This window comes from Anopheles gambiae, chromosome 3, assembly GCF_943734735.2.
Source record: "Anopheles gambiae chromosome 3, idAnoGambNW_F1_1, whole genome shotgun sequence".
NCBI classification, from domain to species: domain Eukaryota; kingdom Metazoa; phylum Arthropoda; class Insecta; order Diptera; family Culicidae; genus Anopheles; species Anopheles gambiae.
In genome coordinates this window covers 52,914,618-52,941,109 of record NC_064602.1, presented here as the reverse complement: position 1 = coordinate 52,941,109, position 26,492 = coordinate 52,914,618, and the positions used below count along the sequence as shown (strand labels likewise).

Sequence of the window (26,492 nt, the reverse complement as noted above, 5' to 3'; positions counted from 1 at the left end):
GATCTGCCAACAACGGCATCATACGTTGCTGCACGAAGCAGCGCCAGAAACTGAGGCGTCGGATGCTCCATCCACGAGTTCTACCTGTCCTCCTCAGTCCCTTACCCACTGTTCCATCCAGATCGAAAACAGTGTTGTGTTGCTGCAAACCGTGCTGGTCCAGGTAGAGGACAATCACGGACGATGTCATCTAGCACGTGCCTTGCTGGATTCCGGAGCACAACTCAACATCATCACCGAGCGCCTTACTCAACGGCTGGGTGTGGCGAAACGGCTAGAGAATCATCGCATCGGAGGAATCGGAGAAGTTTCCGTGACGTCACAACATTCGGCTGTGTTAAGGATCCATTCTTTAGACAGCGAATACACAGCGTCTGGAAAGTTCCACGTACTCAGCAAGTTCACTCGTGAGCTCCCATCAAGCCGTATCAACACAAGTAGCTGGCAGATACCTCGTCAAGTTCAGCTGGCCGATCCTTCGTTTCACAGTCCTGGCCCGATCGACCTCATCATGGGAGCAGAGCTGTACTACGACGTCGTTAAAGAGGGACTCATCAAGCTAGCCCACGAAAGAGTGACACTCCAAAACACTGCTTTTGGTTGGGTGATAGCAGGTAGAGTCAATCTTCATGCACCACCACCCCCTTCATCCATCGTTGGACACGTCTGCAGTACGAGCATCGAAGAGCAGCTGAACAAATTCTGGGAGCTGGAGTCATGCCGAGCCACCAGTACATTATCCGTCGAGGAGAGCAACTGTGAGAAACAGTTCGCAGCCACCACCACCAGAGACACCGATGGTCGATTCATCGTGCAGCTACCGAAGCGAGAAGAGAAGCTGGCTCTTCTTGGGGACTCGAAAGGGATAGCCACACGTCGTTTCCTTGCCTTGGAACGTCGGCTCTCCTCGAATGCCTCATTGAAGACAGCTTACACACAGTTCATCGAGGAGTACGCAGAACTTCAGCACATGACAGAAGTAACCGAGAGCGATGTTACAACTTCATCACCATCATACTATCTTCCACATCACTGCATCGTGCGACCAGATAGTACCACCACTAAACTCCGAGTGGTGTTCGACGCTTCGTGTGCATCAGACACCGGAACATCTTTAAACGATGCACTGATGATCGGACCCACTATCCAAGACGACCTGATGTCCATTCTATTACGGTTTAGAATGTCGAAATTTGCCCTGGTAGCAGACATCGAGAAGATGTACCGGCAAATCAACATAGCTGCCATCGATCGTCCGCTGCAACGAATTCTGTGGCGAAATTCTCCAACCGAGCCGATACGGACGTTCCAGCTCAACACCGTCACCTACGGCACATCATGTGCTCCGTATTTGGCCACCAAAACCCTGCAAGTGCTATCTCAGGTCGGAGCTAGCACCCATCCCGAAGCGGCAACCATCCTCGGCCGAGATTTCTACATGGACGACATGCTGACTGGCGTAAACAGCATTCCCGAGGGTCAACGAGTATGTCATCAACTTATCGACCTCCTGGCTTCTGGTGGATTCTGCTTGCGGAAATGGGCCACCAACAACAGGCAGATCTTCAAACATCTGCCCCAGCATCTGCAAGATGGACGATTCTCAACTTGGATGCGAAGTCACCGATCATCAAGACACTCGGACTGAAGTGGAACGTTTCCACCGACGCTTTTGTATTCAACATCCCGCGCTGGAACGCAGACAACATCATCACCAAACGAAACGCGCTTTCGGGTGTCGCGAAACTGTTCGACCCAATCGGACTGGTTGGACCAGTTATCATCCAAGCCAAGCTGTTCCTTCAAGAGCTGTGGAGATGTCAGATCGCCTGGGACGAGCCGTTAACACCAGCACTACAAAACCGATGGCTTTTGTTTCGCGAGAAGTTGGCCATGCTGCAAACGATCCACATTCCACGCTGGCTCTTAACCGATCAACGAGCAACGAATCTACAAATGCATTGCTTTTGTGATGCATCCGAGAAGGCGTACGGAGCGGCGATTTACTTGCGTTCGACCAACACCGATGGACGTGTGACAACCAACCTCATCACTGCAAAATCCAAGGTGGCACCACTAGCAGACTCCCGTAAACAAAAGCGTGTTTGCTTACCCCGGCTGGAGCTTTCTGCAGCACTGCTACTGGCACACTCGTACGAGAAGGTGTCAGACGCCTTGAAGCTTCAGGTCGAGACCATCTTTTGGTCTGACTCAACCATCGTCCTGCATTGGTTGTCTGCAACTCCGTCACGCTGGAAAACCTTCATCGCTAACCGGGTGTCCGAGATCCAACACATCACTCACGGCAAGGAGTGGAGACACGTACCCGGAACGGACAATCCTGCGGACATCATCTCCCGAGGAATGGATGCGGATCAGCTGGAAAATTCAACCCTTTGGTGGCACGGACCAGACTGGCTGGCGCAACCATCAGAGGAATGGCCGAACACTCATCAACCTCGACAGGAAGAATTCACCACGGACGAATTGGAGGAGCGACCAATCTGCATGGCTGTACAATCCGTGGCTCCGAACGAACTTTTTAGCCTCCGTTCAACGTTCACCGGACTGCAACGTCTGGTTGCGTGGCTAAGAAGATTCCGACACAATACGAATCCTGCTAATCATCAACAACGCAGATTGGATCATCATCTCAGCTTGGAGGAACTAGCCGAATCTACACTGTGTCTAGTTCGCCTAGCTCAAGCTGAATCATTCCCAGAAGACATCAAACATCTATCGAAAGGCGATTCGGTCGGCAACAACTCACCTTTAAAACTACTAGCACCGTTTTTACAAGATGGCCTGCTACGAGTGGGCGGAAGATTGCGACATGCACCAATCCCGTTCGACCGAAAGCATCCATACATCTTACCCGCCAACCATCCGCTGACGAATCAGATCTCTGTATCATCGGACCTATCAACATGCAACTCCACAACTGCTAATAGCGAGCTTGCGAGAACGATTCTGGCCACTGCGAGCAAAAAACCTGGCCAGAAGAATCGTTCACTCCTGCTACAAATGCTACCGTTGCCGCCCCACACCTGCACAACAACTCATGGGCGACCTTCCAGCAGAGAGAGTTACACCAACGTCAACTTTCTTACACACCGGAGTCGACTTGTGTGGACCGATCCACTATCGACACACATCTCGGAAGGCGCAACTCATCAAGGGCTACGTAGCGATTTTCGTCTGTATAGCAGTGAAGGCTGTACACATCGAATTGGTCGCAGACCTGTCTACCAACGCCTTCCTTGCGGCACTTCGACGATTCATCGGACGACGCGGGAAACCGGCTATCATCGAATGCGACAACGCTAGGAATTTCTTGGGCGCCTCCCGAGAAATTGCCTCCTTGTCCAAGCAATTCAACCACCAGTGGCAAACATCAGTGATTAAGTCCTGCATCGACGAGGGCATCCAGTTCAAGTTCATCCCACCTCGCTCACCCAACTTTGGAGGTCTTTGGGAGGCGGCAGTGAAGTCTTTCAAAACACACTTCAAGCCAACCGTTGGGAACGCCATCCTCACGAGCGACGAACTCAACACGCTACTGATCCAGATTGAAGGATGCCTCAACTCTAGACCACTTACACCACTCTCCAATGATCCATCTGATCTGGAAGTGCTGACTCCAGGTCACTTCCTCATTCATCGCCCCATCGTATCCCTGGCCGAACCATCGCTGGAAAAGCTGCTGTTCAACCGTCTCGATCGCTGGCAAAAGGTGCAGGAGTTTGTCCGTCGGCTATGGAAACGTTGGTCAACAGACTACTTGTCCGGACTACAGCAGAGAACCAAGTGGACCAAGCAGAAGGACAACGTGAAGCTGGATACCATGGTGCTGCTGAAGGAGGACGGGCTACCTCCATCGAAATGGTGTCTTGGCCGCGTCACGCAGATCATCAAGGGAGCTGACAACATCCGAGTGGTCATCGTCAAGACGAAAGATGGAGACTTCAAGCGTTCCATCTCTAAAATCTGCGTTCTTCCCACCGACGAGCCATCCAGTTCATCCTAGTTGAATTAGATAATTCAACGCGGGGGAGTATGTTACGGCAAGCGTAATGGTAACGCGTCACCCTTAGTACGCCTAGCGTAAGGTAGAGGGCGCTTTCAAGAAATTTACCTACGTGTAAATTTTACTTAATCATAATTCTATTACGCAGTGCAAATTTCTGTAGATCGGTATCGTGCAGCTCGAATTCCCGCAAGTGCAGCTCGAATTACCGCAAGTGCAGCTCGAATTCCCGAATTCTGCCGTATATAAGCGAGTGTTTTTCCTGAATAAATTTAGTCAAGTTCCAGAGTTCAAATCAACAACATCGTGTCTTTATCATCATCTTCAAACTTCCTCTTCATCATTAACAGTGAGTGTATTGTGTTTGTTGTCGAAGGATTTGCTCGAGCCGTATGCGCAAAATATGGGTGCGCTGCTGTAGTGCGGTTACTTCGGAAAAAATTGAACCAGTGTAGTTTGAAGTGTTTTTGAACGTGACGTGGACGGAAAAGTGGGTGAAGCGAGAGTGCAGTTCATATCGGTTGGTGATTGTTCGGTTTGTGTTCGTGCGGGTTCATGGATATGTGCAGGTGAGTATGGATTATTGTGGGAATTATTGTGTTGGGTACAAGGCTACTGTGGTGCCGGTGAGTGTTGAGTGCGAGGCTGTAGTGGTGCCGGTGTCTGCTGAGTACGGGGTTGTTGCGGTATTGGTGTGTAAGTGTTCGTGTGTTGTGTTCGTGAATGTAGAGATCGCGGTGGGAGCGAGATGAACTCACGCACACCGAGCCCGACCGGCCAGGAGGCTGCGTTAAGTGCCTTACTACGAAGGGCAGCAGGGATTCTGACCTTGAACGATACAGCACTCAATGGGCTAGGAACCGTTCCTGCTTTTTGCAGACTAAAAGCAATTGCGTCTGCAGTGTCCAACTGCAAACACACCAACGAGACAACTTGCTCTATGGTGACGGACGCAGCCAACCTTGAAAGATGCAGCCATAAATAATCGATTCTTGGTGTCTGTGAAACAGTTGGTATTGAAGCGGAGGTTGTATTAGTACCTGTGATTATTGGTGGTAGTGAAGGACGATCGATCCGGTGAGTGTTGTTTGTATTTGTGACGTTTGAGATTGCTGCACTGTCAACAAACACGGCATCTGAGGATTCTCGATGGCGTTAGTACACCCAATGCAACTCCAGTGCAGGGAAGCCATCCGTTTCACTTCGTCGATGACCGATATAGGCACCTTAGTGCACGCCAGATGGTATGTACCCTCACAATATAGGCACGTAATTGACCCTTCAACCGGCCCCAGTGCTTCAGAACATGCATAACACACATCCTCCATTTTAGATGCCGCTTCAGATGAACGTCGAAGGGGCCACAAATAAAAGCCAAATATATCGCGAACACGGTGGTTTTCGTCAGGAACACGATGGCAGGGTCACGAGACTACACTTATGGACACACTAAAACTTGTGTTGATTATAGCAAAACCAGATTACACCAATAAAATAGCGGATAAATGCGGAGCGATAGCAGTAGACACGCTATGTTGACAACTGTCAAAGCTGAGCTGAGCTGATTTGGGAATGCCTATCCAAAATTCATGCAGAAAAAAAAACATACTGGCTCGCGAGTGCCAACTTGCATAGTGAGAGGATCAAGTTAGCTCGCTCGCGTCGCGTATACCTGTTGTTGTCTTTCTCTTACAAGTGGATGTCATACAAATTGATTCTGGCGCCAATGACTGTTCGCGGTTGGCGGATTCAAATGTGTGCGTTAGGATACAAGCTCGTGTGACAAAATTTAAACAAAATTGGCGTTTGATGCAATTTGACCCGGGAAATGTTATCCAAAACTAGTATTACTAGAAAACCTAGTTTTACCCAACATAGTATTAGATGACGATTTAGTATCATAAATTGTAAATATAGGTGGTTGAGTTAACATTACTTTCTATGTGTTAATATTATTGACGTTTATGTGTTCATATCATTGACGTACCCCATACAGTGTTTTGCCCTGGGCTGTAAATTTGTTCTCTATTTCGATTCAATCGTCGCGTAGGGGGAAGGGGAAGGGAAATAAAACAATGATAATTACACATTTTGCACATAATCTTTTGTAAAGCAACGGTTTACAGAATGGACCAAAATTATTTTCTTTTATTAACTTAAATTGATCTCTAATACAAATCTCGTGCAGTGGACCGCCGTTTATCCGGATACCTTTTATCCGGCTCTTCGTTTATTCGTACTGTTGAAAAGTGACAGTTCAATACAAAAGTGACATTGAGTGCTGAGGAAGATATTTGAAAAACACAGATTTAAGAGCATATTGTCATAGCAAAAATCGCTCTAATTCATAACACATTTTAAATATTCTTTTTAGAAAAGCATGAAGTTCATAAAAGCTGGCTAGTTTTTACCAAACAAAAATACAAATTAAAAAAAAAACTCCAGAATTTGTAATAAAAAATATACTTTGATTTACTATCCATGTTATTCGAGTACCCGGGCGAGGTCGGGTCCCTAAAAACCCGGCAAAACGGCGCTCCTCTGTATATATAAATAGAATAGCATAGAATAGATACAGTATATGCCAGACAGACCGTAAAAAACACCGTAACGAAAAATGTCGTTAACACTTGCAAGCTGAACGGAAAACTTCAGTAAACAAAAATGTGAGCTGTATCTTATATTACTATTATCTAAGCAAGCATATGTGCTTGTTTTGGAACGTAAATCTGCAAATTTGCCAAAGCGAAATTGCATATCGGTTTTAGTATTCATTATTATTAATATTAAATAATTAAAGTATACCATATTGAAACATCAACTGATATTTGCCATAATCCTGATTGCCGTAACAGAGCTGCCAACATCATCTGTTTGACAGATAAACAATGCGGTGTGACGCGCCTAAAGTGCGCATCATTATCTTCTTCCTTTTTTCTCTCACTTGCTTTGAACTATCATCAGCTTTAAGACGTGAATAAACTCGATCCTATTATTTTGTATTGTGAACGCTCTGTAATTATTCACTTATTGTGCAAATACCTCTGCCCAACATACCATCTCTGCTTTGTCACTTGGGATGTTTGTGACAGCATCGTACACCGAAAGGCTTTCAGCTGAACATGACGAGGTTTGCGAAAAGTATGTCCGTCCTGCTCGACATTTATTTTACTTTAAGCTTTTTTATTTTTTTATTTAAAGAATCTTTTTTCTTTACAGTGATTCGTTGAAATGATTACTAACATCCTCTTTGCATTTGCAAGAAAAAATATATCATTTTAAGTCTCCAACAAGTTATAATTTGCGCTGTAAGAAATGTTTGTGGGATGCTCTAATTCTAACTGCTAAAACTATGGCCGAAAAAGTGCTTATCCTTAAAACCCGCTTTCATCCGTGGTCACTGGCGCTATAAAGCTATTGCGATTGCGAGGCCTCATGCGAGATCGTAAACTGCTCGAATTTGTTATATGGATATTCAACGCTAGTGTAAACCGCACTTAACACCGCCCGCACTACAAAATCGATCAGTTTTTGAACTCGGTTTTTAGTTCGCTTTCCGCCGAAACCGATCGAATAAGCGAGCAGGAACGTCCCCACTACCTGCTGCGCAAATTCATGCAGTTTCCTGCGCAAGAAATGGGGAAAAATCTGCGCAGGTTTGGCATCTTTTTTTGGCGAAAAGGACGAACTATTTTAGGCGGCGGAGCAAAAAACGGTAACTTTTTTTTAAATATAGGCGCCCATTTTTTCGTCCGCTTCTTCTTCCTACCTCACCCTGCCTTGCCTTACTTGCGCTTCAGCTTCAGCCCGTGCCTTCCGTCGCCAGCTGATTGGTTGTTGTGGTGTATGCGTTGATACTTATATGTGCATTGCGGTTGTGTATTGTTATTGGTGGGTGTTAGCATTTATTACTTTGTGTGTGACCTTGAGACGCTGTGGGAGAAGCTGGATTGGGATTCAAAGTGTTATCGGTGTATTGATGGTTTATTTTATTTTGTGCCGCTGCTGATGAGACCATTCGATGCGTGTGTGTGTGTGTGTGTGTGTGTGTGTGTGTGTGTGTGTGTGTGTGTGTGTGTGTGTGTGTGTGTGTGTGTGTGTGTGTGTGTGTGTGTGTGTGTGTGTGTGTGTGTGTGTGTGTGTGTGTGTGTGTGTGTGTGTGTGTGTGTGTGTGTGTGTGTGTGTGTGTGTGTGTGTGTGTGTGTGTGTGTGTGTGTGTGTGTGTGTGTGTGTGTGTGTGTGTGTGTGTGGGTGTGTGGGTGTGGGTGTGTGTGTCTTCGAGCTACAAAGTCCATGCATTTTCGATCTCGCTACCTGTGAGACAACACAACCATTGGCACTACCATTTTTGCGACCGGCTCTGATGCTGGGGGTATTAAAAAGACACACGATCGAAGCAAAAGTACGTGTGATATGTTGCACATTTATTTCTAATTCAGCTAGCGGACGCAAGAGGAAACACAACCTAAATTGAATACATACTAAAGAGGATTCTGGATTTGTTTATTACGGTGCGCGTATGGTGCTGCACCTGTCCGTCCAGAATCTGGCGGCTTGTTGGCTTAGTGTCGGTATCATGACGCCGTGCGACCGGCAATGCCTTGGAATGGGTACAGCTCGGTAGGTTCATGTCCTTTGGTCAAGTGTATTCCGTGCATTTGTCACGCCACGGCGGTAGACCCAGCAGCAACAAAGTCAAGATAAAGTCGTCCCCGATACGGATGGCACTTCAAGTTTCTTTGCTTATTATTATTCTTGTCATTACGGCCTACGCGACCGTGCAGGTCTTTTCAGGACTTGAGTACCAGGTTGCCGGATAGTCAGCCCTTGCTACGTCAGACGGTTCATACGCGGTTAGAACCCATGACGGGCATGCAGATGCGAGGAATGATGACGGTGCCGCGGAACCGCTCCTATCCAACGTGCAACTTGCATACTGCCAAACTGTCTCGATGCATACGCAGGCAGGGGGAAGGATGCACCTCCACGTTAAAAAAAAAAAACACCGTCATCAACAAGCGGCGGACCTAACGGTAGGCAGACTAGGCGATCGCCGAAGATCTCTAGTCTGTAGTATGCCGTATGTCTACAATTGGACAGAGTATTAGCGACAACGGCCCCCGGAAAGATGTTCGTTAGGGTCCCGTGGCTGGAGAACCATTTGCCCCCCCCCCCCACCCTCCTCATGCCGGCAATAGTTTTAGGGCCTGTGACCGATGATCGTAGGGATCCCATGGCCGAAGCCCACCCCACCTCCCTCCCTCCGCTGACAATTTAAGTATACTGTTCAATCTCCCAACAGCTGTGTGCCAGTATCCTTTCCTCCCGGTCATCAGCTACCATTTACAGGGGCCTCAACTCGTCTTTCCTCCTAGGTCCCCCGATTCCCCCAATCCACCACTGTCATGAACACCTTCCTTTCTTTGACCGATGGATCATAACATGCCGGAAGAAAACACTTTGGCGAAAGTGTTGCACACACACGCACACTCACACCCATGCGCAGAAGGCTCAGCATATCTGTGTAATCTACTACATATACAGCAAAAGCTTAGTCATTTGTACTACTGTTAGGAGATAAAGGATTCTGAAGATTCGAAGATTCAATCCCTAGAAAGATGCGATCGGATCAGATCCCGTTTGTAGGATTTGAATCCCTAAAAGATTCCTTAGCAATTGGGATTTAATTGCAATTCGATTGGGATTGGGATTCGTTTGGGATTCGATTGGGATTCTGATTAGGATTGGGATTGCGATTCGATTTCGACTGGGATTCGTTTGGGATTCGATTGGGATTGTGATTGGGATTCGTTTGTGATTCGATTGGGATACTGATTCTGATTGCGATTGCGATTGGGATTCTTATTGCGATTGAAATTAGAGGCGGTCCCCCTAGCGATTCAAAACGCTACGTTGGTTGCTTAGAGTCAGAAAAATGTAGAACATGTGGGTTCCAGAAAAGAGCAAAAAAAAATGAGTTATCGAGAGTGTACAACACACACTCACACACGCGACGACTCACTCACGCTTACGTTCTGTTCTACGCCCCCCCCCCTCTAACTCGATGTCGGCGGTCGATGTGACGATGTGTGTCGTCGCGTGTATGTTGTCGATTTGGTCAGAAAAACTTTTTCTTCACACCACGTCTGTGACTTGGAGTGTCGGTGTTCCGATTGAACCATCGCGACTTTGATCAGTGTGCGCAGTTAAAACGACCTTTTGTATTGTTGGAACCTTTTCGCAAGGGACCCAACGACCTGTCGTAAACGTGCGTTTTGAAATATGTAAAATATCGGTTCGGGTTTCAACCGATCACGTTCGGTTCGGCAAGCAAGGGATAAAAAGGCCGACAGGACACGGAGAAGGTCTCCAAACCAAAACCGGGAATCGAAGACTAATTTTTTGGCAAACGTAGAACATATAAGAACATATAACACATATAACGAATCATATAAGGGAATAGTTCAATCACTAAGGGGAATGTTGCAAATCGGTAGGGGAATATTGCATGCAAGCTGTGGATGTTTGCAATCACTTAGGGGAGTTTTGCAATCGATTAGGGGAATGTTGCAAGCGTACTGGGGAGCTGTCATCAGACGGTGGGTGCCGGTGTAAAAAGCTTCGAATTGATAACGATGATGTTTTTTTAAAAACATAGTTTGGAGTTGTTTTCGTGTGGGAGTCTGCTGTACACATGATAAACTAAAGAAATCCTGCTGCGGAGCCATAATTAAACATGATAAGTTAGTTAGATTGACGAAAATATTTTAAGGTATTTACAGCGGCACCCACAGTCTGATGACAGCTCCACAGTACGCTTGCAACATTCCCCTAATCGATTGCAAAACTCCCCTAAGTGATTGCAAACATCCACAGCTTGCTTGCAACATTCCCCTACCGATTTGCAACATTCCCCTAAGTGGTTGAACTATTCCCTTATATGATTCGAAACCCTGTAATAAATGTGTCAGATCAGTACAATTTGCTCAAAGAACTGTCAAATTTGGAAATCCGCGTATCTCCGAATCCGCGTATAAGAGGTACCGTGTATCTCGGGGAACGCCTGTATCTCTAATTTCGGAAGTCGAATCACGCAGTTTTGAATCAAAATATAGAAAATGTTCGTGTAATGTAACATTTAATGAGAAGTTATAGTCACTAAATAAATTATTTTATTTGATATTGAATAAAGATCCACGTATCTCAGGGACCTGTACTAATTATGGTGTAAGTACTGAAAAGTTAAATAATTTGTAATAAAACAGAACGACCTTTTATTCCAGCTTTATCTAATTCGTAGAGACCCCCGCTGCAAACTAGAATAAACCGCTATACGATATTGGGATTGGGATTGGGATTCGAAGATTCGAATCCCATCGAAGATTGGGATTCGAATCCCTTCTGAGATTCATTTTTCCCATCACTTATTTGTACGTGAAAATGCAACTTCATCGCCGCAATGTTTGTTAACGGTCTTTTTAAGCGCCGCAGCAACTCAAGAGCGACCACACGTGAGAAAGAGATAGCGCTATGGAGGGAAAAAGCACGGACGACGGCTGACAGGGATTCATGACAAGGTGAATTTGTTCAGAGCAAAATTACATTTCACTACTTGACATAACTGTTCTGAGGGCTCCGGTATAAAAATCGGGGAGGGCTGGTGCGGGGTAATGAAATTTGTATGTAGAGAGTGACATATGTCTCCCACAATGTCGCCCAGCAAAAGCGATAAAAATCAACCTTCAAACTACATTATCCTTGGTCTGACGCCCCAACACATCGATACCTATCACAGCACGCTTAGGCGAAGGGTATGAAGCGGAGCCAGGGACGGGTAGCTCGACGAGCTGCTTGACAAATTTGCCGTAGGAGGGAAAAAGAAGGCATGAGAAAATTCTCCGAACACCATGATTTCTTCCGTCGCACAACGGGCAGCGATGGCGAACGTGTGTTCGGTGTGAGTACGATGCTGTGCTTTACGTTAGGGGACGCCCAGTGAGGTTAAAAATCTAGTTTGCTTCTGCGTTCACTATTTCGGGGTGATTTCCTCTGTTAACCTTCGTTTCTATGACCAAAAATACACCCTCATCTTTATGACCACCTACCCGGGTAGGTAATACATTATATAAGGGAATTTGTATTTTTATTAGTAAAAAAATGTCTTATTTAACGTATTCTATGCAGCTATAATAACAATACTTCTTTTTAGTTTATAAATTTATGAAGTATGGCTTTTAGTTACATAAATTGAATGCATAGCAATTAGTTCAACTGACACTAATACACCGCCATGTCTTCCCGACTGTCGGGGCAATCATTTCAATCTATGTGACTTTTGAAGAACATTAAGAGCTAGAAAACTTTTTGAATAGATTCTATAAATATAACTACATGCATTGCTATACATATCATTACAAAATTAGCGACTAATCGAAACCAAAATCCTTTATTGTATGTATTACCTACCCGGGTAGGTGGTTATAGAAGTAAGGGGTAAAAGTTGATTTTATTTTTTAAAGCACATTTTAAAAAATTGAAAAATTCTGAATTTTTTACCACTTTTGTAAAACATGTTTCTCTAGGCATTCTATTTTTTTTTGCATCGATTCGATAATCCAATAAAAAGTTATCATAAAAAGAATAAGCAAAACATACCCGGGTAGGTGGTTATAGAAATGAAGGTTAAGCTGCACTTTGCACTTACACACTTTTTACGCGAAATCACGTCGAGGACACCAATGTAATACTCCAGGTATAGTTGAGAATTTAAATTGTATTTATTCAGATCCTCGCGTCCGTTCAGCCTGGCACTCATATACACTTTCAGTAACTTATAGTAACGCTATAACGTAGCCTAATATAGTTAGGTGAATTATTGAACTATGGCGTTTCACATGTAGATGGCGCTGAGCACCACATCTTAATCGAACTTAACATGGAGAACAGTTACTATCAAGTAGAGTCATGAGGATCAATCATCTACCTCACCACTCAATTTATCCATGCAACCCATCCGCCCAAGGGCTTGTGTTTCCCCGTATACTCAAGTTTGGATAATTGAGCGACATATTAGCGTTCTGTACGACGGAGTCGTATTGAGTAGGAGTAGGGGATGGAGAGCCTAGGTAACCTTCTAGATGATTCGGATCCACCCTGTATCGGCGAACCATTGCTATAACACTTCCAACAGAACTAGTACGCCGCTACGCTATTCCTCGAAATGTAACAACATGTAGTTGTAAGAACAACATGTCCGTCAAGGGTTCAAGCAACGAATATACCGTGTCCCCATACGTAGGACTGACTATTCTGCTATGGTAACAAAAAGTCACTGAAAGCCAAGCCCACTTCACTCGTGGGCACAGGCAGGCCTTGACCGGCATCAATTATAGTGCCGAAGAAGAAGAGAAGAACAACAATTGTAAACCTCTAACGATAAACTATTGATAATTATCAAATAAAATAATAATAACAAATTTTGTTTTTTTTCCTAGAATACCATTATACATAGGGGTTTTGATAACTGTATTAGATACACTTTCCTTCTTGTTTTTGGATAAGTACAAACTGAGACGCCTGGAACTATTGTTTGGATTTTTGATCACTACAATGGCTGTATCGTTTGGTTATCAGGTAATCATTTTTCAAAACGTATAAAAGAAAATGGAACATACGTAAAACGTAAATCACATGATTTTTTTTTGTGCCATAGTACATCGTTACTGATATACCGCAAATCAATGTAATTGAAGGAATGTTCCTTCCTTGGTCTTCTGATTACCGCCCCGGTACACTGCTGCAGGCTGTGGGTATAATCGGTGCCGTTATCATGCCGCACAACTTATATTTACATTCAGCGCTTGTAAAGGTAAAACATATAGATTCAGTGCTGCCCGACCAAAGATTTGAAATAATGGTAGAGTTTTTTCTTTTCTTTTTAGTCTCGTACAATTAATCGAAACAATGTTAAAGAAGTGAAAAAGGCAAATCGTTATTACTTTATAGAAGCATCGATTGCCCTTGCTGTATCCTTTGTCATTAACGTGTTTGTTGTGTCCGTGTTCGCTCATGATGTGTATGGAAAGACTAATCAAGACGTGGTAAGTAGACTGCTACTAAACTTTCAAAAGGCGAGTGCTTTAAAACTTAGTAAAAAATATAAGCAGTAGTACCCACTACATGATGCAGTTATAAAATTTCAAATAACTTTATAGATTGACGCTTGCAGTAATTCATCATTTGCGGATGACATTATATCTGCATTTATAGCAAATAATTATACAGCCGATATCAACATTTATAAAGGCGGATTAGTACTTGGATGTTTTTATGGTGGACTATCGATGTACGTGTGGGCTATTGGTATACTAGCAGCTGGACAAAGTTCTACTATGACTGGCACATACGCAGGACAATTTGCTATGGAGGTAAACTTGGTGATCGTACAAAGAATTTATTAATCTGACACGACATTATTTTACAGGGTTTTCTTAACCTGCAATGGGCACGTTGGAAGCGTGTATTGTTCACCAGAACAGTGGCAATCATGCCTGCGTTTTATGTTGCTTTCTTCAGTAGATTGGAAGATTTAACTAAAATGAACGATATATTGAATGCCGTGATGGCTTTACAGCTTCCATTCGCTGCGATACCTACAGTCGCCTTTTCTTCAAGTTTAGGTATGTTGTTTTATGAATAATATTTTCCAAATATGTAATAGTTATGGGTCCGTTTTTTTAGGAGTCGAATTGATCCGATTCCGGGCTTAGTCGAATTGATCCGATTCGAAGTGACTCTGGCTATTTTGAGTGGGGAGAGGTTTGGGCATGCATCGGACTCATTGAGTCCACGATAAAACGTCGATTGAGCTCGTATGAGAAATTTTTTATAACATAAATATCGGGGGAGGGGGGACTGATCGGGAAGGAAGATTCCAGATCGGAGACAATCGGACACAATCGGATTCTGTATCTTTGTTGCGGAATCAAATTCGATTTTGATACGGAGTCGCACTCTGTTTTTTCCACGATTCCACTACGAATTATCCGTCTCGAACATGTAATATATCTTTACTTAATGATTGCTATCTCTTTTCTATATATCAATAGCATTGATGAAAGCAGACTTTGTGAATGGCAGGTAAGCTTATATATTACACCTTATGTTGTTAATTATGATATAACATATTTGTATACCTTTCCCTTTTGCAGACTTGAAAAAATTATCTCTATCACACTCAGTTTTACTGTTATTGGTATAAACCTTTATTTTATTGTGGCCAATTTAGAGCAAGTAAATTTAACACCTTTGATGATATTTGGCGTTGGTAAGTTAATCAATGCTTGAATGATTTAACATTAACACAGACATATTAACACAGACAAATTTCTTGCGTTTGTTCCAGTTTTGTTCGGTATGTTTTACATAGCTTTTAATTTGTATCTTCTATTGCATATGATGGTAAATTTAGGAAATAAAGCAGTAGCTTCAAATTGGGTAAGTTTCATTATTTCGTGATATATTGTATAAGATATACTTCCTCCTGAAATAAAAAAGAAAAACTTTTTCTTTCTTTTTTAGGTTATAAAGCGGTTTGTTTTGGATAATAGCCATTTGTTTTCAAATCTGAATGGCAATGGAATATAAAGCGTAATAATAAAGAAATGATTTTTTTGCAATAAACAGAATGTACTAGATGTGAGTAGAAACCGTACTGATGTGAGATATTGCGCCTAAGTAGTTACAATTATGATTTTTTTTTCGTGTTATATTTTTTAATGGATTCATAACGTATATTCTTCTTCTCTGGCACAACAACCGTTGTCGGTCAAGGCCTGCCTGTACCCACTAGTGACATGAGCTTGGTTTTCAGTGACTTCTTGTTACCATAGCAGGATAGTCAGTCCTACGCATGGGGGCACGGTCTATTCGGGGCTTGAACCCATGACAGGCATGTTGTTAAGGCGTACGAATTGACAACTGTACCACCAGACCGGCCCTAACGTACAGCAACTGAAAGTAAAACGTATTGGGTTATCTATTCAAATAAATTAGTTTTGAATTATAAACTGTTAATGAAATAAAACATAATTTTACGTTTCCATCGTTCATCAACTGTAGTTGTCCTTTACCCAATCAACAAAAGGAAGTTATTGGAAAACTTTCCTATGTGCCAAAACGAGAGAGCATGTCTTTTCAACTAGATTTTGGACGGCAAAACGCCGCTTGTGTAGCATGACAAAAAATTAATGCATAACGAAATACAGGTGAAGAGGAAACCTGTATCTTTCAACACGCTCACATGCATTTTCATGTGGATTCCGCTGGTCCATCTACCCATCGATCTCGATCTGCCCTATTTTTTTTGTTATCCCGCTCATCCGGGTGTAAGGGATAGTCAGTTTGTCCAGAAGTTTCTCTACTCAAAGATATGCTGGAGTGATGTGTCATTTTTTATGTCCTCCTTCTTTCCTCGACTACGTATCCTTCGCGCAATTTTCCTTCTGCTTCACTTGTGATTTATCCTCGTATTTTTTTAAGGTAAGTTTGTTATCCTCGTGAGTGCTTCAATAGGTACATTCAACTAACTGTAATTGTAATTGTAATTGTAATTATTAATTTCTCGTTTAATGAAATGAATGTTCCTCGATTCAAGGAATGATTGTTTTTTGTTTTTTGTTTTTTGTTTTTTGTTTTTTGTTTTTTGTTTTTTGTTTTTTTGTTTTTTGTTTTTTTGTTTTTTTGTTTTTTGTTTTTTGTTTTTTGTTTTTTGTTTTTTGTTTTTTGTTTTTTGTTTTTTGTTTTTTGTTTTTTGTTTTTTGTTTTTTGTTTTTTGTTTTTTTGTTTTTTGTTTTTTGTTTTTTGTTTTTTGTTTTTTTGTTTTTTGTTTTTTGTTTTTTGTTTTTTGTTTTTTGTTTTTTGTTTTTTGTTTTTTGTTTTTTGTTTTTTGTTTTTTGTTTTTTGTTTTTTGTTTTTTGTTTTTTGTTTTGTTGGGATGAATTTTCGCTAACCGCCTTTGACACGGTCCTGAAACTATATTTCAAACATATTATAATCTACACGATCACGTTTGATTTCACTTTTTCACTTACTTTTCTCGTCCCTTTACTTATCTGAATATTAACGCTTACTTATTAATCCGTGTTACTCTTACGGCTTTGTATCTGCTCCTTACTCCTCGCTGGTTGGATAGCTTCTCCCGTTTGGAGAAGACTTTCGTCTCGTCAGGGGTGTTCAAACGCCAAGGGTGTCGAACGGTTTCGTCTCAACATACCCCCTCCCGTGAACTCTCCCTACTGATGCGAAGGAGCTTTTATTGGTTGGGTTCACCTACTGCAAGACATCCAAAACAGTAAGCCTGCTCGCTGATCGTCGTTGTAGACCGTTCGACGTGCGCACTAAAGCCTCTCTAACTATCCCATCTTTTCCTGGTGTGAACTTTACTATTTTCCCTCTGGTCCATTGGTCTTTTGGTGTAGTTCCTATTATGATCACAAGATCTCCTATCTTCAAATTTTCGACTTCTTTGAACCATTTACTTCTTTTTTTTAATGACCGGGAGGTATTCCTTAAGCCACCTTTGCCAAAACTGTTCGGTAATATACCTCGCTAGTTTCCAACTACTCCTGATTGTTGCTTTCTGCTCTACTTCAGGTGAAAGTTTTTTTTTTTGTTCCGTTCGAGTTGCCTAACAGGAAGTGGTTTGGTGTTAACGCCTCTTCATCGGCTGATTCAAGCGGAATATACGTTAAGGGTCTGGCGTTTATGATTGCTTCAGCTTCTAACAATATTGTTTCTAACGTTTCATCATCTGGCTTCCGCGTTTGTCTATTACTGTACTGATTGCCGTTTTGACTGACCTAACGATTCTTTCCCAAGCGCCACCCATGTGTGGTGTTGCAGGTGGTATAAATATCCAGTTAGTTGTTTGGCTTATAAATGTAACTGCAAGTGCGCTACTGATCCCTTCTTTAATTTCGTTGCTAGTTCCTTGAAAGCAAGTCGCGTTGTCAGACCAAAACTCTATGGGCGTGCGTCTTCTAGCAATGAATCGCTTTACTGCCAGAATACACATTATTCTGTACTCAGAAAATAAACTACTTCTAAGTGCACTGCCCTCACTGTTAAGCACGTGAAGAGTGCTATCCAACGATTTGTATTATCTCGACCAACACGCACTAGTACTGGACCGAAATAATCCACTCCGGTGTAGGTAAACGGGTTGGTGAAGGCTGCCAGGCGCATTTTTGGGAGGGAAGCCATCGGTGGCGGCTTCGAATACCTTCTCATCACTCGGCAGTACGGGCATGCATCGGCCACCTTCTTTACTAATGCTCGTAGATTGAGGATGTCAAAGCATTGGCGTATTTCGTTCACTACTGTCTCTCTGTTTGCATGTCGATACTGGTAGTGGTACCAACCTACAATAAGGAACGTAAGGTGATTATATTTGGGAAGTAAAACTGGGTACTTAGCTGCAAAGGTAGCGTAGATTGATGCACCAATCCGTCCTCTCATCCTTAGTACACCTTCTTCGTCCATGAAGGGCCACTTTTTATAGATAGGACTGGATTTGCAGACATTCCCGTGCCGTTCGTCCGAGCCTCCAAGTGTCTTGCACAGTACCGTCACCTCATCTGGGAAGGCTTCGTGTTGCTTCCATAGCGCCAATTCTGCTTTACGCAGCTTGTCCTGCTTGAGTATTCCAACTAGACATGGGCAAGAAGAGCGGGAATCATAAGGTTCGCTCGCTCCCATTAGAGAGCGGGCGCTCGCCGCTCTTCATTTCAGAAAAATATGATTCGCCCGCTCGCATAGAAAAATATAAAAAAAAACTAGTTGCCCCGAGAAAAAAAAAATCAAAATCTATAATACTGTTGGGCTTATACGGAATGTAAATAGTCGCATGTAAAAAAAATCAAATATTTTTATTGTGGTTAAAGCTAATACTCAAATTAACGTTTTTATTAAAAAAAAAAAAAAAAAAAAAAAAAAAAAAAAAAAAAAAAAAAAAAAAAAAAAAAAAAAAAAAAACATCACGAGCTACTGTCGTCGACCCACACTGCCTATTCAAAACACACATATAAAACATCGTAGAGCGCGAGCGCATCGTATGTGCAAAACACACAGAAAAAAACAGCCTGGCTTGCAAGCGCACTGCTTGTCCAAAATACGTAGCGAGAAGATCAGTGTAGCTCGCGAGCGCACTGCCTATCCAAAATCCATGCAGAAAAAAACTGCCTAGCTCGCGAGCGCACTGCCTATCCAAAATCCATGCAGAAAAGAACAGGATAGCTCGCGAGCGCCCTGCTCATCCAAAATACGTAGCGAGAAACACAGGGTAGCTCGCGCGAGCGCACTGCCTATCCAAAATCCATGCAGAAAAAACCCGTCCGGCAAAATGAGTGTATTTTTTGAGTGATTTGAGTAACGCTGTTCGACGCAAACAATGAGACCCCAAATTTTGAGTTATTCAGGCCGAGGGGTATGAGGAAGCTTGAGGAAGCAAGGAGAAACGCGCTGCGATGAGAGTTCGCATTCTGTTTTACACGCGCGCTTCACTAACACCAATACAAATACCGTGCTTTGACGAGCCGTCTGTGAATGTGTGTGTCTTCTTTCAGCGAGCTCAACAACTTCGAGCTGCTCGTCACATCGTGTTGTCTCGCTTACACTACAGCATCGAACCATCGCTCCGTATATCCCCCCTCCTACGCGTACAAAACAACCAGTACAGCGCGACGCTTTGCCGGAGATGGTTGTGCGCGTTTCGTTCTAAGTCCCGCGCGCAGTGTTTGTGCGTTGGTGCGCATTTCGTCAAAGTCTCGTGCGCTGGTGTGTTTTGATGAAGTGTGAAGTGAACAGTGTGTACAGACGCACATGCAGTGCGTGTATCGACAGGTAAGAATTTGCTGAACAGAGGCAACGCAGATATTCGACAAGTTTCCCGCAGCCTGGCTCGACCTGGTACTTTGCTTTGCAGTATGACGCCATTCGTGAGTATGATAGATTCTGAATGTGTTGAGAAAGTGTAATTTATGTTTCAATAAAGTATTTAATGTAACCAAAAATGACCGTGTTTGTTTTTGTTGTTAGAATAAGTGCGTATTTGCGATCGTGGCAAAGTAAAAAAAAACGAGAAACGAAAGAAACAAATATCTTTGGATGTGTTGGTAGCATGATTGGAAAGAACACAACACATTGAGAACTGCAGAGCGCACCGTGCGTTCCGGGTGGGGTGAGGGGGAGGGCTCGCGCTAGGGTGTAACTCATTCCTCTAAGAGTAACTGCTAACGGGGTACGGTACTCAAATCACTCAAATAATACACTCATTTTGCCGGACACTGCTCAATGTGTTGTGTTCTTTCCAATCATGCTACCAACACATCCAAAGATATTTGTTTCTTTCGTTTCTCGTTTTCTTTCATTCATTGCCACGATCGCAAATACGCACTTATTCTAACAACAAACACAAACACGGTCATTTTTGGTTACATTAAATACTTTATTGAAACATAAATTACACTTTCTCAACACATTCAGAATCTATCATACCCACGAATGGCGTCATACTGCAAAGCAAAGTACCAGGTCGAGCCAGGCTGCGGGAAACTTGTCGAATATCTGCGTTGCCTCTGTTCAGCAAATTCTTACCTGTCGATACACGCACTGCATGTGCGTCTGTACACACTGTTCACTTCACACTTCATCAAAACACACCAGCGCACGAGACTTTGACGAAATGCGCACCAACGCACAAACACTGCGCGCGGGACTTAGAACGAAACGCGCACAACCATCTCCGGCAAAGCGTCGCGCTGTACTGGTTGTTTTGTACGCGTAGGAGGGGGGATATACGGAGCGATGGTTCGATGCTGTAGTGTAAGCGAGACAACACGATGTGACGAGCAGCTCGAAGTTGTTGAGCTCGCTGAAAGAAGACACACACATTCACAGACGGCTCGTCAAAGCACGGTATTTGTATTGGTGTTAGTGAAGCGCGCGTGTAAAACAGAATGCGAACTCTCATCGCAGCGCGTTTCTCCTTGCTTCCTCAAGCTTCCTCATACCCCTCGGCCTGAATAACTCAAAATTTGGGGTCTCATTGTTTGCGTGGTTGAGAGAGCGATAGTGCAAAAAAAGAGGGAGATCTAACCTACAGCGCACATGCAGTGAGTATTCTCATTCGTGCGGCTGAGCTAAGGCAAATAGGACTAACGGGCCCGTGCAATTAATTTATAATTAGGGAATAAAGGATTTTATATGTTTGTGTCAATGCAAAGTAATCGTCTTCATCATTGTAGTTAACATCCATGCATCCGATATAAAAGAAGCCAAAGCAATCAGAAACCGATTGAAGATTTTAAAGCTCGCAGGCCACAGCGGGCATTAAGCACTGTTGCGGAAGGTCAGTGTTTTACGAACAAGAGCCCAACTGAATAGAAAAGGACTGTTCGAAGGGGAGTGGTTAGTACTAACATGTGATCGTCCTGATGATAGTTTTAAGAGTTAGTTCATTTTGTCAATTAATTATTGTTTAAAATACGTTCGTGTAAAATACGTATGTTTTTCAATGATAATAAAAGGTTAAGGCTAAATATGCAGAGAGAAATAAATATAAAAAAATTAAAAATTAATAAATAAAAATGAAACATAGTCCCCCGATCCTGTTAGTATACGATCGTTAGCAATTGACGTCGCATTCCAGCTAGCACCACGAGGAGGTAGGATTCGGAGTTCCAAGATAGCGGTTGCATAATAATACTTCCGCTTCCTGGCATTAGCTAGCCAGCTAGAAAGAGCTTGATGAATTTAAAGTGTTTCAAAATACGAAGAACAATATGTTAATACTTACTCAAACTCCTGAACTGATTGGATGGCACGCAAGATGGTAAGGAAATTGTTGGGCTGGGCTCGCTTAACACTAGAACCGCCGGACTTTTCAACCTTACTAAAACTGCCATATGGGACAATTTTGTCCCATTCGTTATGTGTACATATTTAGACATGTTTATTATTTCCTAAGGGTTTCATGTGGTAAAATAATTAATAAACTCCATAATTAGGTATAATAAATCTTTATAAGACGACGAACTAGTGCTACTAATAAAATTGCGCTAGATTGTACGGTAGAATGCTTTTATGGACTAGACGATTGAATATAGCGAAAACATAAGCACGTAGAAAGCAACAGTAAAAGCACGTATGTAGTTAAATACTTTCGCGCACTTTTATTGTTCTATTCGTATTGACATGCCTTGTCACAAAATGCGTACACGCCAGTTGTTAACACGAGGTCCCTAATTGACAGTCAAAGTTGTTATTGTTATTGTTGTTGTGGCGGTGACAGCTATTATTGGACGGTAGACTTAGCTGTTTCACTGTGTGGGCGGCTGCTATAGAATAGCGCCGCCCTTCCCCCTTCGCCGATATCTGGAAGCTCACTCATAGCCAGAGGTTTTTGTTCCGATTTGAAAAGGACCAAGATCCAAAAACATACCTCATGGATGTAGCCACCTTTGGAGCTACTTGCTCCCCCTGCTCAGCTCAATACATAATGCATCGTAACGCAGACGAATGTGCGAACGAATATCCGATAGCAGCTGCAGCCATAAAACGATCTACATATATGGATGATTATTTCGACAGCTGCGATACACGAGAAGAAGCCATCGGGCGTGCAAAACAAGTTAGATTAATTCATTCCCAAGCTGGTTTTAATATGCGAAACTGGGTGTGCAACGATCCCATCGTTTTAGAGCATCTGGAAGAACGAAAAACGAATCAAAACCCGATAGTTTTCAAAACTACAACTGATGATTGTCAGACAAGAGTACTCGGTATGGTCTGGGACCCGGCAGAAGACATTTTCCAATTTTCTTCAGCTTGGCACAAAGACTTAATCCCCTACGTGAATGAGGGGAAAAGACCAACAAAGAGAATAGCATTAAGGGTGATTATGAGCATCTTTGATCCCTTGGGAGTTCTAGCTCCTATGTTAATTCACGGTCGCTTGCTTATGCAAGATCTTTGGCGAGCACACATTAATTGGGATGAACAAATGAGCGATGAGGAATTCGTCAAATGGACAAAATGGGCCGCTACACTTCCCAACATATTTGAGCTAAAAATACCACGATGGTATTTCAAAGGCACTGGATCGATACCCCAAGAACCTATGCAATTACACGTATTTACCGACGCGAGCGAACAAGCCTATGGTTGCGTGGCGTATTTTAGAGTAAATGATGGAGGTAAAATCCGCTGCGCATTAGTAATGTCGCGAAGCAAGGTAGCGCCCTTGAAACACTTATCAGTACCTAGACTTGAGTTGCAGGCAGCCCTGTTGGGAGCGAAATTGATGAAAACGGTGTGTGAAAATCACGATTATAATGTGAGTGAAAGGTACATACACACAGATTCCCAAGTCGTACTTTCATGGCTTCGATCGCCTCCTCGGGAATTTAAGCCATTCATAGCACACCGAGTCGGAGAAATTCGAACACTCACCGACAATGCTAATTGGAGATATGTCCCTACAAAAGAAAATCCTGCAGATTGTCTCACAAAATGGAACAAGGACACAGAAATTAACGAAAAGGGTAGGTGGTTAAATGGTCCATCGTTTCTCTACCATCCAGAAGAACTCTGGCCGGAGCAAAAGACCGTAGAACCAACGATGGAAGAAAGAAGAATACCTATGCTAACCCATTCCATTACGCCTTCAACCATGCCTCTTATTGATCCGACCCGCATTTCTAAGTGGAACATATTATTGCGAACAATTGTAATTGTCCACAGATTCGTAGAGAACTGTAAACTAAAACTAAAAGGCGAGACTACTAAGGCACTAAAGGCTACCGAAAACCAAGCCAAGGTTAATCTAAGAGTAGAGCGAGCAACGATTACCCCGATAGAATCAGAGGAACTTCAACGTGCCGAAATACTCCTATTTAAACTCGCTCAAACAGAATGCTATCAAAAAGAGCTAAAAGTCCTATCGCAACAAACAAATGATGAAGCAAAACCGGGCATAGATAAAACGAGTCCCCTATACAACACCGACCCGTTTATGGATGAGATGGGAATATTGAGAGTCAATGGACGAACCGCAAATGCTAACCATATTCCCTTTGATGCACGATTCCCAATCATTCTGCCTCAGCAACATGCCATAACGTCATTACTCCTGGGTCACTATCACGAAAAATATGGGCATGCTAATCGGGAAACCGTAGTGAATGAGGTTAGACAACGTCTCTATATTCCCTTTTTGAGAGCAGCCGTTGATAGAGCGATGAAAAACTGCCAACGCTGTAAGGTAAAGAAATGTAAATCACAAAACCCACGAATGGCACAACTACCTGCGCAAAGACTTACCCCCTTCCTGCGTCCGTTCACGAATGTAGGAGTCGATTATCTGGGACCAATAGACATTACTAACTTGCGCCGCAACGAAAAGCGATATGTGGCTGTTTTTACCTGTCTAGTAACGAGGGCGGTCCACCTCGAAGTAGCATATAGCCTATCGACTGAATCATGTATAATGGCCATCAGAAGATTCGTTTGCCGTAGAGGACCACCGACAGAGATTTTTTCCGATAACGGAACCAATTTCCAAGGCGCGAGTAACGAGCTAAAACGACAACTAAAGGAAGTTACTCTTACCTGCGCAGCCACCTTTACAGACACACACACTAAATGGAGCTTCAATCCTCCATCGGCACCACACATGGGTGGGGTATGGGAACGGATAGTTCGTAGTGTGAAAGAGGGATTGAACGCGTTGGATGATGGAAGGAGGTTGAACGATGAAATATTGATCACTGCGCTGACGGACGTCGAAAACTTGATTAACTCCCGACCTCTGACCTATATGCCTCAAACATCCGCGGATAATGAAGCGCTAACACCGAACCATTTTATTTTAGGCAGCTCAACAGGAAGAAAAGAAACACTGCGAGTGATACCAGACCTAGCAAACGCCCTTAAGAGCAGCTACAAGCGAGCAATCGTGTTGTCCGAAGCAATGTGGGATAGGTGGCTGAAAGAGTACGTCCCAACACTAAACCGCCGTACAAAGTGGCTTGAGCCGTGCAAGCCGCTTAAGCCGGGAGACTTGGTTTTTATCACGGAGGGACCGAGAAAAGAATGGATGCGAGCGATTGTTCAAGAAACGTTCCCGGGAACAGACGGTACAATAAGGCAAGCATTAATACGCACAGCGTCAGGGAAGGAATTAAAACGTCCGGTAGTGAAGCTAGCACTAATAAACGTAGAAGTAGATAAGGAACAGTTAACATAAAGAACCACAAGCACAATATCCCTACAAAGTAAAGTAGTGAACAACAAGTACGTGCAAGCAGACGTGTTCACGGGGTGGGGAATGTTAACACGAGGTCCCTAATTGACAGTCAAAGTTGTTATTGTTATTGTTGTTGTGGCGGTGACAGCTATTCGAACAGCATATTTTCGAATCATCCGTTCGAATGGCGCAAAGCTTTCGAAATGCTTCTAAAGTGAGACAGCCGTTGGATAGAAGAGCATAACCAGTTTGCGCATTAAAGGGACGAATCAGAAAATAGGTCGGCCGCGGTCAGCATAAGGGTCAACTGAGGTCGTTAAGAAAAAGGGACGCGCGCAAGCGTAAACAAAGTTAGTAGCAACATCAAGAGCAAAGGAGAAACTGCGGAAAACGTTTTTTAAAGTGTCGAAATACAAAACAGTTCCCACTATTAAAAGGAAAATTTCGCCAAGAGTTTTATTTAAGCCCTTTACTTGATTGATCGTTGCAACACCAGTGCTGCCAGACTTGCAGAAGCAAACCCCTCACTCGTTGACAGCAGGGATGCCAGCCATCACAATTAAATTTGCTTATGGGACAAAAATGTCCCATATGGCGGTTCTAGGATAAAAATGATTTTTTTAAAGAACCATATGGATTACAATTATTTTTATTAGCGCATTCAAAAGATCGTTCAAAATAAATAAAAGTCAGAAAATTTCAATGGTTTGTCACGACGGCAAGCGGAATAACACTCCTTTTTCGAGTGCGACGGGACAAAAAAGTCCCATCGGCGGTTCTAGTGTTAAGCTGGTACTCGCGTATATAGCGGAACTTGGGGCAAGTGTACCACCTTAAGCATTTCAAGTTATAACTCACTAAAACGTGTTTTTCAAAAGCCGATTTAAATCTCATAACCATTTTACATCTATTTCCTCACTTATAAATGAGTTTCGCTTGAAAAAAGTGCAAATAAAACAGTTTTTGAAGCGTTTTAAAAAGGGTCCAAAAAGACGTTGTGTTTTGGGCTATGGGGCAAAAGTGCCACTCGTATGGGGCAAGAGTGCCACTCGTATGGGACAAGACGGCCACCTGGTTAAAATAACCGTATTTCTTAGATAATTGGAAATTATTACGTTTGTACCACTAGTGTATTTATTCCTACATGTTTTTAGTCACCAA

At 43.1% G+C, this 26,492-nt stretch overlaps 1 protein-coding gene across 5 annotated transcripts in view; it reads left to right on the top strand.

Moving 5' to 3' along the window:
* The window catches only part of LOC1275957 (protein Malvolio), a 73,669-nt gene extending 57,532 nt beyond the window's left edge, over positions 1 to 16,137 (top strand). For 3 of the 5 annotated variants that reach the window (XM_061655580.1, XM_061655583.1, XM_061655581.1), the window contains 9 exons: positions 13,522 to 13,660; positions 13,740 to 13,895; positions 13,969 to 14,127; positions 14,242 to 14,454; positions 14,511 to 14,706; positions 15,136 to 15,166; positions 15,238 to 15,353; positions 15,432 to 15,523; positions 15,608 to 16,137. In XM_061655580.1, the coding sequence (XP_061511564.1) occupies positions 13,522 to 13,660; positions 13,740 to 13,895; positions 13,969 to 14,127; positions 14,242 to 14,454; positions 14,511 to 14,706; positions 15,136 to 15,166; positions 15,238 to 15,353; positions 15,432 to 15,523; positions 15,608 to 15,673 (1,168 nt within the window). In that variant the 3' untranslated portion in view covers positions 15,674 to 16,137. Of the gene's footprint in view, positions 1 to 11,581; positions 11,605 to 13,521; positions 13,661 to 13,739; positions 13,896 to 13,968; positions 14,128 to 14,241; positions 14,455 to 14,510; positions 14,707 to 15,135; positions 15,167 to 15,237; positions 15,354 to 15,431; positions 15,524 to 15,607 lie in introns of those variants that run through there. The other 2 variants (XR_009765908.1, XM_061655582.1) reach the window with 2 other exon arrangements.
* The last annotated feature ends 10,355 nt before the right edge of the window (positions 16,138 to 26,492 follow it).